General features: G+C 45.3%; 1 protein-coding gene across 1 annotated transcript; it reads right to left on the bottom strand.

Moving 5' to 3' along the window:
• Positions 1–2,183: 2,183 nt before the first annotated feature.
• On the bottom strand, positions 2,184–12,597 carry LOC138680512 (carbohydrate sulfotransferase 8-like). The gene is made up of 2 exons (XM_069767888.1): positions 12,486–12,597; positions 2,184–2,983 (listed from the first exon to the last, which is right to left on the bottom strand). The coding sequence occupies exons 1-2, from the start codon at positions 12,595–12,597 to the stop codon at positions 2,184–2,186; spliced, it is 912 nt and encodes a 303-aa protein (XP_069623989.1).
• Positions 12,598–16,289: the final 3,692 nt, after the last annotated feature.

The raw sequence follows: 16,289 nt of genomic DNA, 5'->3' as shown, positions 1-16,289 counted from the left end.
AAAAAAAATCACAGCATGCTGCGTATTGCTGCATATTGCTGCGATTCTCGGACGAGACTCACCAATGCAAGTCAATGGGTGCGAGAAAAAAAACGCACAGCACTCGCACCATGCGAACGCTGTCCAATTTTTACGCACCTGTGTCCTTTGAAAAGCCGGCAATTCAGCGCGGAGTACAGTAAAATCACACTGACAGGTTAGATTAGAGTAGATATATACACATAGAATAGGTATATATATATATATATATATATATATATATATATATATATATATATGTCAGGGAGACACCTATATACAGTATATATATAATTTAATTGCCGGTTTTTGCTTTCTCCTTCACAAACCCGACATGATATGAGACATGGTTACATACAGTAAACCATGTCATACCCCCTTTTTTTTTGCATATTCCACACTACTGTTAGTAGTGTGTATGTGCAAAATTTGGGCGCTCTAACTGTTATATTTAAGGGTTAAATCGCAGAAAAAATTGGCGTGGGCTCCTGCGCAATTTTCTCCGCCAGAGTGGTAAAGCCAGTGACTGAGGGCAGATATTAATAGCCTGGAGAGGGTCCATGGTTATTGCCCCCCCTGGCTAAAAACATCTGCCCCCAGCCACCCCAGAAAAGGCACATCTGGAAGATGCGCCTATTCTGGCACTTGGCCACTCTCTTCCCATTCCCATGTAGCGGTGGGATATGGGGTAATGAAGGGTTAATGTCACCGTGCTATTGTAAGGTGACATTAAGCCAGATTAATAATGGAGAGGCGTCAATTATGACACCTATCCATTATTAATCCAATTGTATGAAATGGTTAAAAAACACACACACATTATTACAAAGTATTTTAATGAAATAAAGACACAGGTTTTTGTAATATTTTAATATCCTGGTAATCCACCTGAAGACCCTCGTTCTGTAAAAGAGGTAAAATAAAAAAACTACAATATCCCATACCTTCCGATTATCAGTCTCGTCCCATGCTGTAAATCCATCTGAAGGGGTTAACTAATTTTACAAGCAGGAGCTCTGCTAATGCAGCTGTGCTCCTGCCTGTAAAACCCCAGGGAATGAATAGAATGTAGGTCAATGACCTGTAGTTACCTTCAGTTGCGGTGATGTGCCCTGTGCTGGATGTCCTCATATGACCTCGAGCCTGGGAAAATATTCTGAAAAGTTCCCAGGCTCGAGTTCATATGGCTGGGGGCAGATGTTTTTAGCCGGCGGGGGGGGGGGGGGGGGGGGGGCAATAACCGTGGACCCTCTCCAGGCTATTAATATCTGCCCTCAGTCACTGGCTTTACCGCTCTGGCAGAGAAAATTGCGCGGGAGCCCACGCCAATTTTTTCCGCGATTTAACCCTTAAATATAATAGCTAGAGCGCCCAAATTTTGCATATACACACTACTAACATTAGTAGTGTGGAATATGCAAAAAAAATGGGGATATGACATGGTTTACTGTATGTAATCATGTCTCATATCATGTCGGGTTTAGGAAGGAGATAGCAAAAGCCAGCAATTGAATTACCGGCTTTTAAGCTATGTAGCGCTGTATTAAATATAAATATATATATATATATATATATATATATATATATATATATATATATATATATATAGGTGTCTCCCTGACATATATACAGTATATATATGTATATATAACTATTCTATGTGTATATATCTACTCTAATCTAACCTGTCAGTGTGATTTTACTGTACACTGCGCTGAATTACCAGCTTTTCAACGGAGACCGGTGCGTAAATATCTGACAGCAATACGGATGACATACGGATGTTGCGATAAAAGAAAAAAAAATCGCATGACACTCGCATACGTTACATCCGTTTTTTCGGTCCGTAAATCGGACCGTTTTTTTTCTCTCAAGTGGAAAAGAGGCCTAAAGGTCATTAAAGGGATTGTCCAAGATTGGAAAAACATGGCTGGTTTAATTGAGAAACAGTGCCAGGCCTAACCATGTGTTGAACCTGGTATTGCAGCTCACTTCTAATGGGGCTGAGTTGCAATACCAGACACAACCCATAGTCAGGGATGGCGCTGTTTCTGAAAAAAAAAAAAAACAGCCGGGTTTTTCAATTCCAGATTATTATAATCTCTATAAAGAAAAAAAAATTGTTAAAAATAACAATTTATTTGAGAAAATAATCCAGATTATGATCAGGACACATTTTCGTCCATAGTCCTATTTCCAATTAAACTGTTGCGTAATGGGAAAGCGGTAAAGTCCCATGAGTAGAGATTAGAAAGCTGCCGAAATAGTTTGTGGCCTAGCCGACGGAACAAGTTATCGGAGAGCCACCGTGATGTCACCTTGATCTTCCGATCTATGAATGGCGGTGGCACCACCGACTCTGGTAAACCGATTCTTCTTAGCAGATGAGGGAGTTCGGCTGGAAGGAAGTCGACCATCACTATGTAGTCATAATGGACAAAACATGGATAGCACAAACTGATGACGGAGCTGGATGAGACGCCCCCCTCTCCGGTCTCCATCAGGAGGATGTCCTCAATGAACTCTTCGAAGGAGACCTCCCCGGCGTTGCCCTGCATGTACATGGACACCAACCTTTCAAATGGATCCACAACAAAGAGAACCTTGGCGTAAGTCCGAAGCACTTGGGCCAACATGGTTGGGTTGAACTTTGCCAAAATGTCAGGAACAGAGTCATCTACAGGAAGAGGGTTCCTTAGTGTAACATCAGCTCTTCTCTCCATGGCTTGTACCAGCTCTTCCCAACCATCAATAGTCACATCTGCTGGTTTGCAGTAAAGCGTCATGAACTTGTGGCTTATGGTCATGCTGGACAGAAGATGTTCTGCAGAACCTGATGAGTTCAAACCGCGAAATTGTGGAAATCTGTTACAAAAATGTCTTAGTCGCTTCTTCCGAAGTTGTTGGACGTGAAAGAAGGAGTCTAAGGTGATGGATGTCCTCCTCGGTTCTTCTCCAGTTCCTGCTGAAAGCAAAGCATGGAGGCGATGAGGATAAAACCCAGACAGATAAACATTAGAGATACAATGTCTCAGATGCCTTTGTTCTCCTGAATCCAGCGTGGTTTCTCTTGTTGTTTCGCCTTTCCAGTCCTGAGTTATGGTTTCCTTCCCTTTTTGCAAATCAAGTCCCATTAGCCAAGTAGCCATGATCCTCAACGCTTTGCGAGTTTCTTCTTAAGGTCCGCGCCACCTTGGATAACAAGACTAGATTTATATAAAGGGAAGATGGGACCATACAGGTCCTTCTCAAAAAATTAGCATATAGTGTTAAATTTCATTATTTACCATAATGTAATGATTACAATTAAACTTTCATATATTATAGATTCATTATCCACCAACTGAAATTTGTCAGGTCTTTTATTGTTTTAATACTGATGATTTTGGCATACAACTCCTGATAACCCAAAAAACCTGTCTCAATAAATTAGCATATTTCACCCATCCAATCAAATAAAAGTGTTTTTTAATAACAAACAAAAAATCCAACAAATAATAATGTTCAGTTATGCACTCAATACTTGGTCGGGAATCCTTTGGCAGAAATGACTGCTTCAATGCGGCGTGGCATGGAGGCAATCAGCCTGTGACACTGCTGAGATGTTATGGAGGCCCAGGATGCTTCAATAGCGGCCTTAAGCTCATCCAGAGTGTTGGGTCTTGCGTCTCTCAACTTTCTCTTCACAATATCCCACAGATTCTCTATGGGGTTCAGGTCAGGAGAGTTGGCAGGCCAATTGAGCACAGTAACACCATGGTCAGTAAACCATTTACCAGTGGTTTTGGCACTGTGAGCAGGTGCCAGGTCGTGCTGAAAAATGAAATCTTCATCTCCATAAAGCATTTCAGCCGATGGAAGCATGAAGTGCTCCAAAATCTCCTGATAGCTAGCTACATTGACCCTGCCCTTGATGAAACACAGTGGACCAACACCAGCAGCTGACATGGCACCCCACACCATCACTGACTGTGGGTACTTGACACTGGACTTCAGGCATTTTGGCATTTCCTTCTCCCCAGTCTTCCTCCAGACTCTGGCACCTTGATTTCCGAATGACATGCAAAATTTGCTTTCATCAGAAAAAAGTACTTGGGACCACTTAGCAACAGTCCAGTGCTGCTTCTCTGTAGCTCAAAAGTGGCTTTACCTGGGGAATGCGGCACCTGTAGCCCATTTCCTGCACACGCCTGTGCACGGTGGCTCTGGATGTTTCCACACCAGACTCAGTCCACTGCTTCCTCAGGTTCCCCAAGGTCTGGAATCGGTCCTTCTCCACAATCTTCCTCAGGGTCCGGTCTCCTCTTCTCGTTGTACAGCGTTTTCTGCCACATTGTTTCCTTCCAACAGACTTACCATTGAGGTGCCTTGATACAGCACTCTGGGAACAGCCTATTTGTTGAGAAATTTCTTTCTGGGTCTTACCCTCTTGCTTGAGGGTGTCAATGATGGCCTTCTTGACATCTGTCAGGTCGCTAGTCTAACCCATGATGGGGGTTTTGAGTAATGAACCAGGCAGGGAGTTTATAAAAGCCTCAGGTATCTTTTGCATGTGTTTAGAGTTAATTAGTTGATTCAGAAGATTAGGGTAATAGGTCGTTTAGAGAACCTTTTCTTGATATGCTAATTTATTGAGACAGGTTTTTTGGGTTATCAGGAGTTGTATGCCAAAATCATCAGTATTAAAACAATAAAAGACCTGACAAATTTCAGTTGGTGGATAATGAATCTATAATATATGAAAGTTTAATTGTAATCATTACATTATGGTAAATAATGAAATTTAACACTATATGCTAATTTTTTGAGAAGGACCTGTATTTCAAGGAAGGAGAGGAGCAGGAAAAAGAGAAAAACATCATCAGAATCAGGAGAAGAGCGGCGATTACACCAGGTAATTACAGATTTATCAGTGTCGGCCTCTCTATGACGACAATTACTGACAGTAAATAGAAGGAAATGATCAGAACGATAAATGGGCATTTACTTATTATTACTAATGATCTTAAGGAAGTCGAACTTTCTAGAAAATCCAGGTCACTGTCCAGAAATGAGTAAATGTCTGATTTCTCGGCAGTGTTGTAACTTTCTAGGTGTGTTCATGTCAGTATTTCCCGCTTTCAGTTCTTCCCGCAGAGCGACAGTGAAATCAGCACCGAGTCCTGACGTGTGACATCATCATGAGTCATGATGTCAGTGTCTGCGCGTCCTCCTGTACATCCATTATATAGGTAGTGTATAACCGAGACGCTGCAGCCTCCAGTGTTACACTACATGCCACTCACTCTGCGGAGTAGGAAGCCGTGGCTAAAGGAGTAACAAGCAATCGTAGGCATTTACAGTTTCCAAAAAAAAAAATGATCAATGGGTATTCAGATGTAGCAGTTGCGTCATGGTTCTTGCTCTTGAAATGTCCAACCACCCCTATCCATGGTTTTTTTTCCCCTCTTTTTTTTTCCTATACTATGTTGTGCATAAATATGTGATTCTTCAGAATTTGTTTTAGTCTTTGCCTGATGAAGAGACCTGTGTAGTCTCGAAAGCTGCAATTTGTTACCATCTTTTCAGTTAGCCATTAAAAGGTATCAACCACTGAGGACTCTCAATTCTAAATATTTTTCAACCACCCCTAGGAATTTATGCCCAATTGCTAACCCTGGCGAGATTTGGGATTGTGCAATGATTAATAAGGTTGGCTAGTACAGGAAATACACAATAAAGCGCTACGTATTGCCACCACTAGGAGGCGCTCAAAGCATAGGACATTGTACAGCTGCCTCGTGCTCCCCCTAGTGGTGGCTGAAATCTATTTATTATTCACCTACTGCTCATCAGGGTTCAGATATTAGGAAAAACTCTAAAAAAATAGCGCCGTCCGATCTGTCTGCGGGTATCTACAGAATGCACCGATTCTGACTGGTGTCTGTGTGTGATGTGTCGCCATCATGTGCTGGAAGTTGCCGAAATCTGTCACCGCCATACTGTGAAAAAAGCGGTCTGATTACATCTGTCCTTCACGGGTGTCAGAACATGACCCAGAACATCGAGGATCAGACTCAGGAGTAAGGCCATAGGGGATTAGTAATGAGGGCATGGATGGGGCACCATGAACCAGGATCATATATGGTGCCCAATATAAGGTGGAGGGATCGTCCCCTCCAGGGGGCAGTTATAGGGGTGTAGAGGTATCAGAGACCCTCTGCCACATACCAGTATTAGAAACACCGCATGATCAGTGGGGGTCTGCAGCTAAAGTATTCTGTGCTGGGTCAAACACGGCTGCGGCATCTCAGTGATTAGTAACAGGGTGCGGACCCCTTCTATCCTCCCATTAGACCAGAGGTCTCAAACACACGGCCGGTGGGCAGCATGCGGACCCTGAGGCACCGTAGACCCCCTGATGATCATGGTCCGGTGCAGGGGTCCACCAATGGCAGAGCTTTAAAGGGGTTAAACCATCATATGTGCCCCAAAATACTACAAACAAAAACTATGACTCATCCTACAAGCTACCAGCCTCCCTCTATGTCACATGCAGTGGCGTCCCGCCAATGGCGGCTGGCATCGGACCCCCTGCCTCTCACTGCAAGTTCAACTGTATCGGCATCCTGGATTCCGGTACAGTTTAAAGCAATGATGGATGAGGGAGCGTCAGACGACATCTCCTCCTCGGTGTCTAACGTCTCAGCACAATGGGCGCGATGACATCACTACATGGCGCCCGCTGTGCTGAGATGTGCGGTACTTCACAATGCTCACTGCAGAGACTGGAACAGCGGGAATGGGGAGGAGAGGCGACTACTGTATTTCTTTTTTTTAAATCAGCGACTACACTGTGGTGGCAAGAATACTATATGGAGGACTATGGGGAGTGCAGTATACTGTATGGAGGACTATGGGGAGTGCAGTATATGTATAGAGAACTACGTATGGGGAGTGCAGTATACTGTATGGAGGACTATGGGGAGTGCAGTATACTGTATAGAGAACTATGGGCAGTGCAGTATACTGTATGGAGGACTATGGGGAGTGCAGTATACTGTATAGAGAACTATGGGCAGTGCAGTATACTGTATGGAGGACTAGGACTACGGGGAGTGCAGTATACTGTATGGAGGACTATGGGGAGTGCAGTATACTATATGGAGGACTATGGGGAGTGCAGCATACTGTATAGAGAACTACGTATGGGGAGTGCAGTATACTATATGGAGGACTATGGGGAGTGCAGTATACTGTATGGAGGACTATGGGGAGTGCAGTATACTATATATAGGACTATGGGGAGTGCAGTATACTATATGGAGGACTATGGGGAGTGCAGTATACTGTATGGAGGACTATGGGGAGTGCAGTATACTGTATGGAGGACTATGGGGAGTGCAGTATACTGTATAGAGAACTACATATGGGGAGTGCAGTATACTATATGGAGGACTATGGGGAGTGCAGTATACTGTATGGAGGACTATGGGGAGTGCAGTATACTGTATGGAGGACTATGGGGAGTGCAGTATACTGTATGGAGGACTATGGGGAGTGCAGTATACTGTATAGAGAACTATGGGCAGTGCAGTATACTGTATGGAGGACTATGGGAAGCACAGTATACTGTATATGGACTAGGACTATGGGGAGTGCAGTATACTGTATGAAGGTCTACGGGGAGTGCAGTATACTGTATGGAGGACTATGGGGAGTGCAGTATACTGTATGGAGGACTAGGCCTATGGGGAGTGCAGTATACTGTATGGAGGACTATGGGGAGTGTAGTATACTGTATGGAGGACTATAGGGAGTATACTGTATGGAGGACTAGGCCTATGGGGAGTGCAGTATACTGTATGGAGGACTATGGGGAGTGTAGTATACTGTATGGAGGACTATAGGGAGTATACTGTATGGAGGACTAGGCCTATGGGGAGTGCAGTATACTGTATGGAGGACTATGGGGAGTGTAGTATACTGTATGGAGGACTATAGGGAGTATACTGTATGGAGGACTAGGCCTATGGGGAGTGCAGTATACTGTATGGAGGACTATGGGGAGTGTGGTATACTGTATGGAGGACTATAGGGAGTATACTGTATGGAGGACTAGGCCTATGGGGAGTGCAGTATACTGTATGGAGGACTATGGGGAGTGTAATATACTGTATGGAGGACTAGGCCTATGGGGAGTGCAGTATACTGTATGGAGGACTATGGGGAGTGCAGTATACTGTATGGAGGACTGCGGGGAGTGCAGTATACTGTATGGAGGACTATGGGGAGTGCAGTATACTGTATGGAGGACTATGGGGAGTGCAGTATACTGTATAGAGGACTAGGACTATGGGGAGTGCAGTATACTCTATGGAGCACTAGGACTATGGAGAGTGCACTATACTGTATGGAGGACTAGAACTATGGGGAGTGCACTATACTGTATAGAGGACTACGGGGAGTGCAGTATACTGTATGGAGGACTACGGGGAGTGCAGTATACTGTATGGAGGACTACGGGGAGTGCAGTATACTGTATGGAGGACTATGGGGAGTGCAGTATACTGTATGGAGGACTATGGGGAGTGCAGTATACTGTATGGAGGACTATGGGGAGTGCAGTATACTGTATGGAGGACTATGGGGAGTGCAGTATACTATATGGAGGACTATGGGGAGTGCAGTATACTGTATGGAGGACTATGGGGAGTGCAGTATACTGTATAGAGAACTACGTATGGGGAGTGCAGTATACTATATGGAGGACTATGGGGAGTGCAGTATACTGTATGGAGGACTATGGGGAGTGCAGTATATTGTATGGAGGACTATGGGGAGTGCAGTATATTGTATGGAGGACTATGGGGAGTGCAGTATACTGTATAGAGAACTATGGGCAGTGCAGTATACTGTATGGAGGACTAGGACTACGGGGAGTGCAGTATACTGTATGGAGGACTATGGGGAGTGCAGTATACTATATGGAGGACTATGGGGAGTGCAGTATACTATATGGAGGACTATGGGGAGTGCAGTATACTGTATGGAGGACTATGGGGAGTGCAGTATACTGTATGGAGGACTATGGGGAGTGCAGTATACTGTATAGAGAACTATGGGCAGTGCAGTATACTGTATGGAGGACTATGGGAAGCACAGTATACTGTATGGAGGACTAGGACTATGGGGAGTGCAGTATACTGTATGAAGGTCTACGGGGAGTGCAGTATACTGTATGGAGGACTATGGGAAGTGCAGTATACTGTATGGAAGACTAGGCCTATGGGGATTGCAGTATACTGTATGGAGGACTATGGGGAGTGTAGTATACTGTATGGAGGACTAGGCCTATGGGGAGTGCAGTATACTGTATGGAGGACTATGGGGAGTGTAGTATACTGTATGGAGGACTATATGGAGTATACTGTATGGAGGACTAGGCCTATGGGGAGTGCAGTATACTGTATGGAGGACTATGGGGAGTGTAGTATACTGTATGGAGGACTATAGGGAGTATACTGTATGGAGGACTAGGCCTATGGGGAGTGCAGTATACTGTATGGAGGACTATGGGGAGTGTAGTATACTGTATGGAGGACTATAGGGAGTATACTGTATGGAGGACTAGGCCTATGGGGAGTGCAGTATACTGTATGGAGGACTAGGCCTATGGGGAGTGCAGTATACTGTATGGAGGACTATGGGGAGTGCAGTATACTGTATGGAGGACTGCGGGGAGTGCAGTATACTGTATGGAGGACTATGGGGAGTGCAGTATACTGTATGGAGGACTATGGGGAGTGCAGTATACTGTATGGAGGACTATGGGGAGTGCAGTATACTGTATGGAGGACTATGGGGAGTGCAGTATACTATATGGAGGACTATGGGGAGTGCAGTATACTGTATGGAGGACTATGGGGAGTGCAGTATACTGTATAGAGAACTACGTATGGGGAGTGCAGTATACTATATGGAGGACTATGGGGAGTGCAGTATACTGTATGGAGGACTATGGGGAGTGCAGTATATTGTATGGAGGACTATGGGGAGTGCAGTATATTGTATGGAGGACTATGGGGAGTGCAGTATACTGTATAGAGAACTATGGGCAGTGCAGTATACTGTATGGAGGACTAGGACTACGGGGAGTGCAGTATACTGTATGGAGGACTATGGGGAGTGCAGTATACTATATGGAGGACTATGGGGAGTGCAGTATACTATATGGAGGACTATGGGGAGTGCAGTATACTGTATGGAGGACTATGGGGAGTGCAGTATACTGTATGGAGGACTATGGGGAGTGCAGTATACTGTATAGAGAACTATGGGCAGTGCAGTATACTGTATGGAGGACTATGGGAAGCACAGTATACTGTATGGAGGACTAGGACTATGGGGAGTGCAGTATACTGTATGAAGGTCTACGGGGAGTGCAGTATACTGTATGGAGGACTATGGGAAGTGCAGTATACTGTATGGAAGACTAGGCCTATGGGGAGTGCAGTATACTGTATGGAGGACTATGGGGAGTGTAGTATACTGTATGGAGGACTAGGCCTATGGGGAGTGCAGTATACTGTATGGAGGACTATGGGGAGTGTAGTATACTGTATGGAGGACTATATGGAGTATACTGTATGGAGGACTAGGCCTATGGGGAGTGCAGTATACTGTATGGAGGACTATGGGGAGTGTAGTTTACTGTATGGAGGACTATAGGGAGTATACTGTATGGAGGACTAGGCCTATGGGGAGTGCAGTATACTGTATGGAGGACTATGGGGAGTGTAGTATACTGTATGGAGGACTATAGGGAGTATACTGTATGGAGGACTAGGCCTATGGGGAGTGCAGTATACTGTATGGAGGACTAGGCCTATGGGGAGTGCAGTATACTGTATGGAGGACTATAGGGAGTGCAGTATACTGTATGGAGGACTGCGGGGAGTGCAGTATACTGTATGGAGGACTATGGGGAGTGCAGTATACTGTATGGAGGACTATGGGGAGTGCAGTATACTGTATAGAGGACTAGGACTATGGGGAGTGCAGTATACTCTATGGAGGACTAGGACTATGGAGAGTGCACTATACTGTATGGAGGACTAAAACTACGGGGAGTGCAGTATACTGTATGGAGGACTATGGGGAGTGCAGTATACTGTATGGAGGACTCTGGGGAGTGCAGTATACTGTATGGAGGACTATGGGGAGTGCAGTATACTGTATGGAGGACTATGGGGAGTGCAGTATACTGTATGGAGGACTATGGGGAGTGCAGTATACTGTATGGAGGACTATGGGGTGTGCAGTATACTGTATGGAGGACTACGGGGAGTGGTGCAGTATACTGTATGGAGGACTATGGGGAGTGCAGTATACTGTATGGAGGACTATGGGGAGTGCAGTATACTGTATGGAGGACTAGGACTATGGAGAGTGCACTATACTGTATGGAGGACTAGAACTATGGGGAGTGCAGTATACTGTATGGAGGACTACGGGGAGTGCAGTATACTGTATGGAGGACTACGGGGAGTGCAGTATACTGTATGGAGGACTATGGGGAGTGCAGTATACTATATGGAGGACTCTGCAGCCAATTATACTACATAGATGGCTATATGGGGGCTATTATACTACATGGATGGCTATTTGGGGCTATTATACTATATGGAGGGCTATTTGGGGCTATTATACTATATGGAAGGCTATGTGGGGGCTATTATAATATATGGAGGGCTATGTGGGGGTTATTATAATATATGTAGAACTATATCCGGGTTATTATGTTTGGAGGGCTATATGGGAGCCTTTATAATATTTGGAGGGCTATGTGGTAGCCTTTACACTTAATGGAGGGCTAAGTGGGGGCCATTATACTATAGCCAAACATTTCTACAGTGTGAAGGTTTGTGCGGAGTCCATCATACTGTGTGGGAGCCATTATACAGTGTGGGGAGGTGTGGGGGCTATTATACTGTATGTAGGCCCATTATTGCTGCATGGAGGGCTGTGTCGGAGATCATCATATATTGGGGTCACCATACTTTTCCGGTGGAGTTGAGGGGTACAGTAGGATCATCACACAGTGCTTGTAGAGGAATTCACTGTGGGGGTATCATACTGTGCTTGGGGGGCACTTTCACTGGTATCATACCTTATGGGTGCAATGAAAGGGGAATCTAGGACTTCAGTAGGAGGAAAATTACTTTGTAAAGGCTGAAAAGTTGGGAGATCTGCTCCTCTGTGACCCCACCGAATATTAAGATTTTTTTTGTTGTTGTTGCGGGAGGGCCCAATTAGAACTTCTGTTATGGGGCCCCATGATTTCTCTGTACGCCCCTGGTCACATGTGATGTCTCTCATCTGTGTCAGGTTGTGATTGATCCCAGCCGATGATGTCACCGAGTGCAGTGATGTCACCGGTGCAGATCTGTTATATGTAGCGATGTACAGAGCCCTATCATCCTCACCTGCCTGCTCGGTCCTCCCCTGCCGACGTTGCGCCATCGTCACCATCTTCAGCCACCAGTAAAGAATTCCCAACACAACCAGTAAGATTAAGAATCTGATCCCAAACTTCATTTTCCAATTCTGGAAGGGAAGAATCTTTTAGTTGCAGATTTCGCTCCCCTCCCCCATCCTGTGCCCGTCAGACCTGGGGGTAAAGTACAGTTTACTGACACGTATCCGGCCCAGATAAATTGTACACTTCCAGCCTGTAACATGGCCCTGAGGGTCTGCAGGGTCCGCCATGTACCAGATCACCTGGACCTTTGGGATTTCTGCACATGGAACAAGGTTCTCAGCAGCACAGAGTATTTCAGGAGAGGATCTTGTTTTGTCATACAAGGACATTAGCGAGGTCAGGACTGTGTGTGACATGAAATCAGAGGGAAACGATCACCCTAAAACTAAGAATCTTGAAACAGTCAGGAAATGAAATATAAAATATATTTCAATGTCGCATTGGAGCTGCGTACACAAAACGGCAGAGGATTTTCAATCCAGACTCCATTGAGCGTTTTTCTTCTAAGCACTGGAGCAAGTGCACAAATCCTTTAGTCAGTGGCAGATACAATTTTCTGCCACTTTCTAGAACAAAATATCTCTGTTTTAGTTTTTCCCCATTTTCAAGATCTCGGCTTGCTGCCAGTGAATAGACACATCCTTACACCCATTCCTGGCCTAACACCTCTCACAGCTGAGGGTTTGTTACAGTTATATACACTCCAACCAGTCTGCTGCCACCTAACCAGCTTGGACTCCAGACTGATCCATTTCACCTGCACTGATACATTGTAACAAACCATCAGAAACAGAATTATGCTGCCGATTTAGCTTCCTCACAATCACATAAAATTGTAACAGCCTCTCATCAGGAAGAAAAAGTGATGCCGCTATGTTTTTTTTAACCTTTAGACGTAAACATGAATGTTCCTTTTCACTGACAGCAAGCAAAGATCTAAAAAATGGGGAAGAACTGAAACTCAAATTAACTTAGAAGGTTGCTAAAAAAATTTTATACAAGATTTAATCTTTATTTATATAAAGGTCACATTTAAAGGGTTTCTCCAATTTCATCAATCCAGTCCTCCCTAGGTTGAGAACCCCTTTATTTAGTTGTGTAATAGTGAGTTTGACCAGCAGATGGCGCTGCACAGCAAGGCTTTCCTATGGCTGACAAGTGACACAGTGACCTAGAAATGACACATGCTCTCTTGGCAGAGTCTGCAGGTCAAAATCTGCACTTTTTTTTTTGCGGATTTTGTGCGTTTTTTTTCTGCGGATTCTGTGCGGATTTCATCCGTTTTTATCCTTGCGGATTTCTATTATGGAATGGGTGCAGAAACGCTGCAGATCCGCAGAAAGAAGTGACACGGTCCTTAAAATAATCTGCTGCATTTTCCTGCACCCTGAGCCCCTGATTTAAAAAAAAAAAAATGCCCCCACTGTGCGACATGAATAAAGGTATTCCCCATTCAACACTCGACTCCCTTTACACAAATATGCCCCCTGATTAAAAAAACGCCAAGATGCCCAAACTAGGCCCCCTGATAACAAGTATACTGCACACTGCGCCCCCCGAAAATAATTACGCCCCATCATTATAAAATGCCAAACTGTGGACTCTGCTTTGTAGTTTGCCCCCCCGTTACGGCTGTGGAACATTTCTTGCGTGTTGCCATTCAGGACTTTAGAAAAGCTTGGTGACAACCCCTGGACACAATAATGGTGGACATATTGGTTGTCACCCAATTATTTTTTTATTTTTGGGGGTATCTGTTCTTAGTCTTGACTCTGATGAGCCCCCCACGGACTCCTGAGACCCCCTTTATCCTGTTTTCTCATGATTAAGTCTTTTATTATTAAATTTCTCATCCCGGCAGGAAAATAATATTACGCTTTACGGGGGCATCAGGATGTGCAGCTTCATACACAAAGAATCCAGGCCAAGTCCAAGATGACATCCCGCTGCCAAAAATTTCCTCACGCTCCTATTTTATTTCTTATTTTAAGACTCTTTAGTCAATGACCATGTGTTCGGCTAATTCTGGACGACTGACCCCAAAATCGGATCACTTCCACATTCACACTCAGAACGCAGGATCCGTCTTGTTCCTCATCTCATTCCCCGAGCAGAGGGTCTGTGCCTTATCTCCGGGCGATACATTGATTTCCTACAGAAATCCCAATTTCTGCGCAGTCACAGAATAAAATTAAATGCTGTCTGTAGTCACCACTAGGGGGAGCTCACAGTAGCTCTGACGGGATGATGTGGGATATTAGGGGTAGTAGTCGGGTGGCTCTGGTTGATGGGATGATGTGGGATATTAGGGGTAGTAGTCCGGTGGCTCTGGCTGACGGGATGATGTGGGATATTAGGGGTCGTAGTCCGGTGGCTCTGGTTGATGGGATGATGTGGGATATTAGGGGTAGTAGCCCGGTGGCTCTGGCTGACGGGATGATGTGGGATATTAGGGGTAGTAGTCCGGTGGCTCTGGCTGACGGGATGATGTGGGATATTAGGGGTAGTAGTCCGGTGGCTCTGGTTGATGGGATGATGTGGGATATTAGGGGTAGTAGCCCGGTGGCTCTGGCTGACAGGATGATGTGGGATATTAGGGGTAGTAGCCCGGTGGCTCTGACGGGATGATGTGGGATATTAGGGGTAGTAGACCCGTGGCTCTGGCTGATATGGGATGTTTGGGATATTAGGAGTAGTAGTCCGGTGGCTCTGGTTGATGGGATGATGTGGGATATTAGGGGTAGTAGTCTGGTGGCTCTGGCTGATATGGGATGTTTGGGATATTAGGGGTAGTAGTCCGGTGGCTCTGGCTGACCGGGTGATGTGGGATATTAGGGGTAGTAGTCCGGTGGCTCTGGTTGACGGGATGATATGGGATATTAGGGGTAGTAGCCCGGTGGCTCTGACGGGATGATGTGGGATATTAGGGGTAGTAGACCTGTGGCTCTGGCTGATATGGGATGTTTGGGATATTAGGAGTAGTAGTCCGGTGGCTCTGGCTGATGGGATGATGTGGGATATTAGGGGTAGTAGTCCAGTGGCTCTGACGGGATGATGTGGGATATTAGGGGTAGTAGTCCGGTGGCTCTGGTTGACGGGATGATATGGTATATTAGGGGTAGTAGTCCGGTGGCTCTGGTTGACGGGATGATATGGGATATTAGGGGTAGTAGTCCGGTGGCTCTGGTTGATATGGGATGTTTCGGATATTTGGGGTAGTAGTCCGGTGGCTCTGGTTGATGGGACGATGTGCGATATTAGGGGTAGTAGTCTGGTGGCTCTGGCTGATGGGATGATGTGGGATATTAGGGGTAGTAGTCTGGTGGCTCTGGCTGATGGGATGATGTGGGATATTAGTGGTAGTAGTCCAGTGGCTCTGGCTGATGGGATGATGTGGGATATTAGTGGTAGTAGTCCAGTGGCTTTGGCTGACGGGATGATATGGGATATTAGGGGTAGTAGTTCGGTGGCGCTTATGAAGTAGCGCTTATAAAGACGACTGTATTCTTCTGTTTAGATAGATACATAGATAGTCTGTAATCTAGGGATATTAGAGTATGGGATTACATATATTGGTGCGGTCTATATGGCCAGATAGACCCCTGGATCTGGATTATATGTATTGGTGGGGTCTATAGGGCCGGACAGACCCCCTCGATCTGGATTACATTTATTGGAGTGGCCTATAGGGCCGGATAGACCCCTGGATCTGGATTACATATATTGGTGGGGTCTATAGGGCCGGATA

Source organism: Ranitomeya imitator, chromosome 5 (genome assembly GCF_032444005.1).
Source record: "Ranitomeya imitator isolate aRanImi1 chromosome 5, aRanImi1.pri, whole genome shotgun sequence".
In the NCBI taxonomy this organism is placed as follows: domain Eukaryota; kingdom Metazoa; phylum Chordata; class Amphibia; order Anura; family Dendrobatidae; genus Ranitomeya; species Ranitomeya imitator.
The sequence above is the reverse complement of the archived record's forward strand: the minus strand, read 5'-3'. Positions and strand labels throughout refer to the sequence as shown.

Bases quoted from the DNA above. Each gene is read 5' to 3' on its own strand.
- LOC138680512 (XM_069767888.1), bottom strand. From the start codon at position 12,597: ATGAAGTTTGGGATCAGATTCTTAATCTTACTGGTTGTGTTGGGAATT. The intron at 2,984-12,485 runs GTGAGGATGATA...CTTTGCTTTCAG, and splicing joins GGGGAGGACCGAGCAGGCAG to CAGGAACTGGAGAAGAACCG.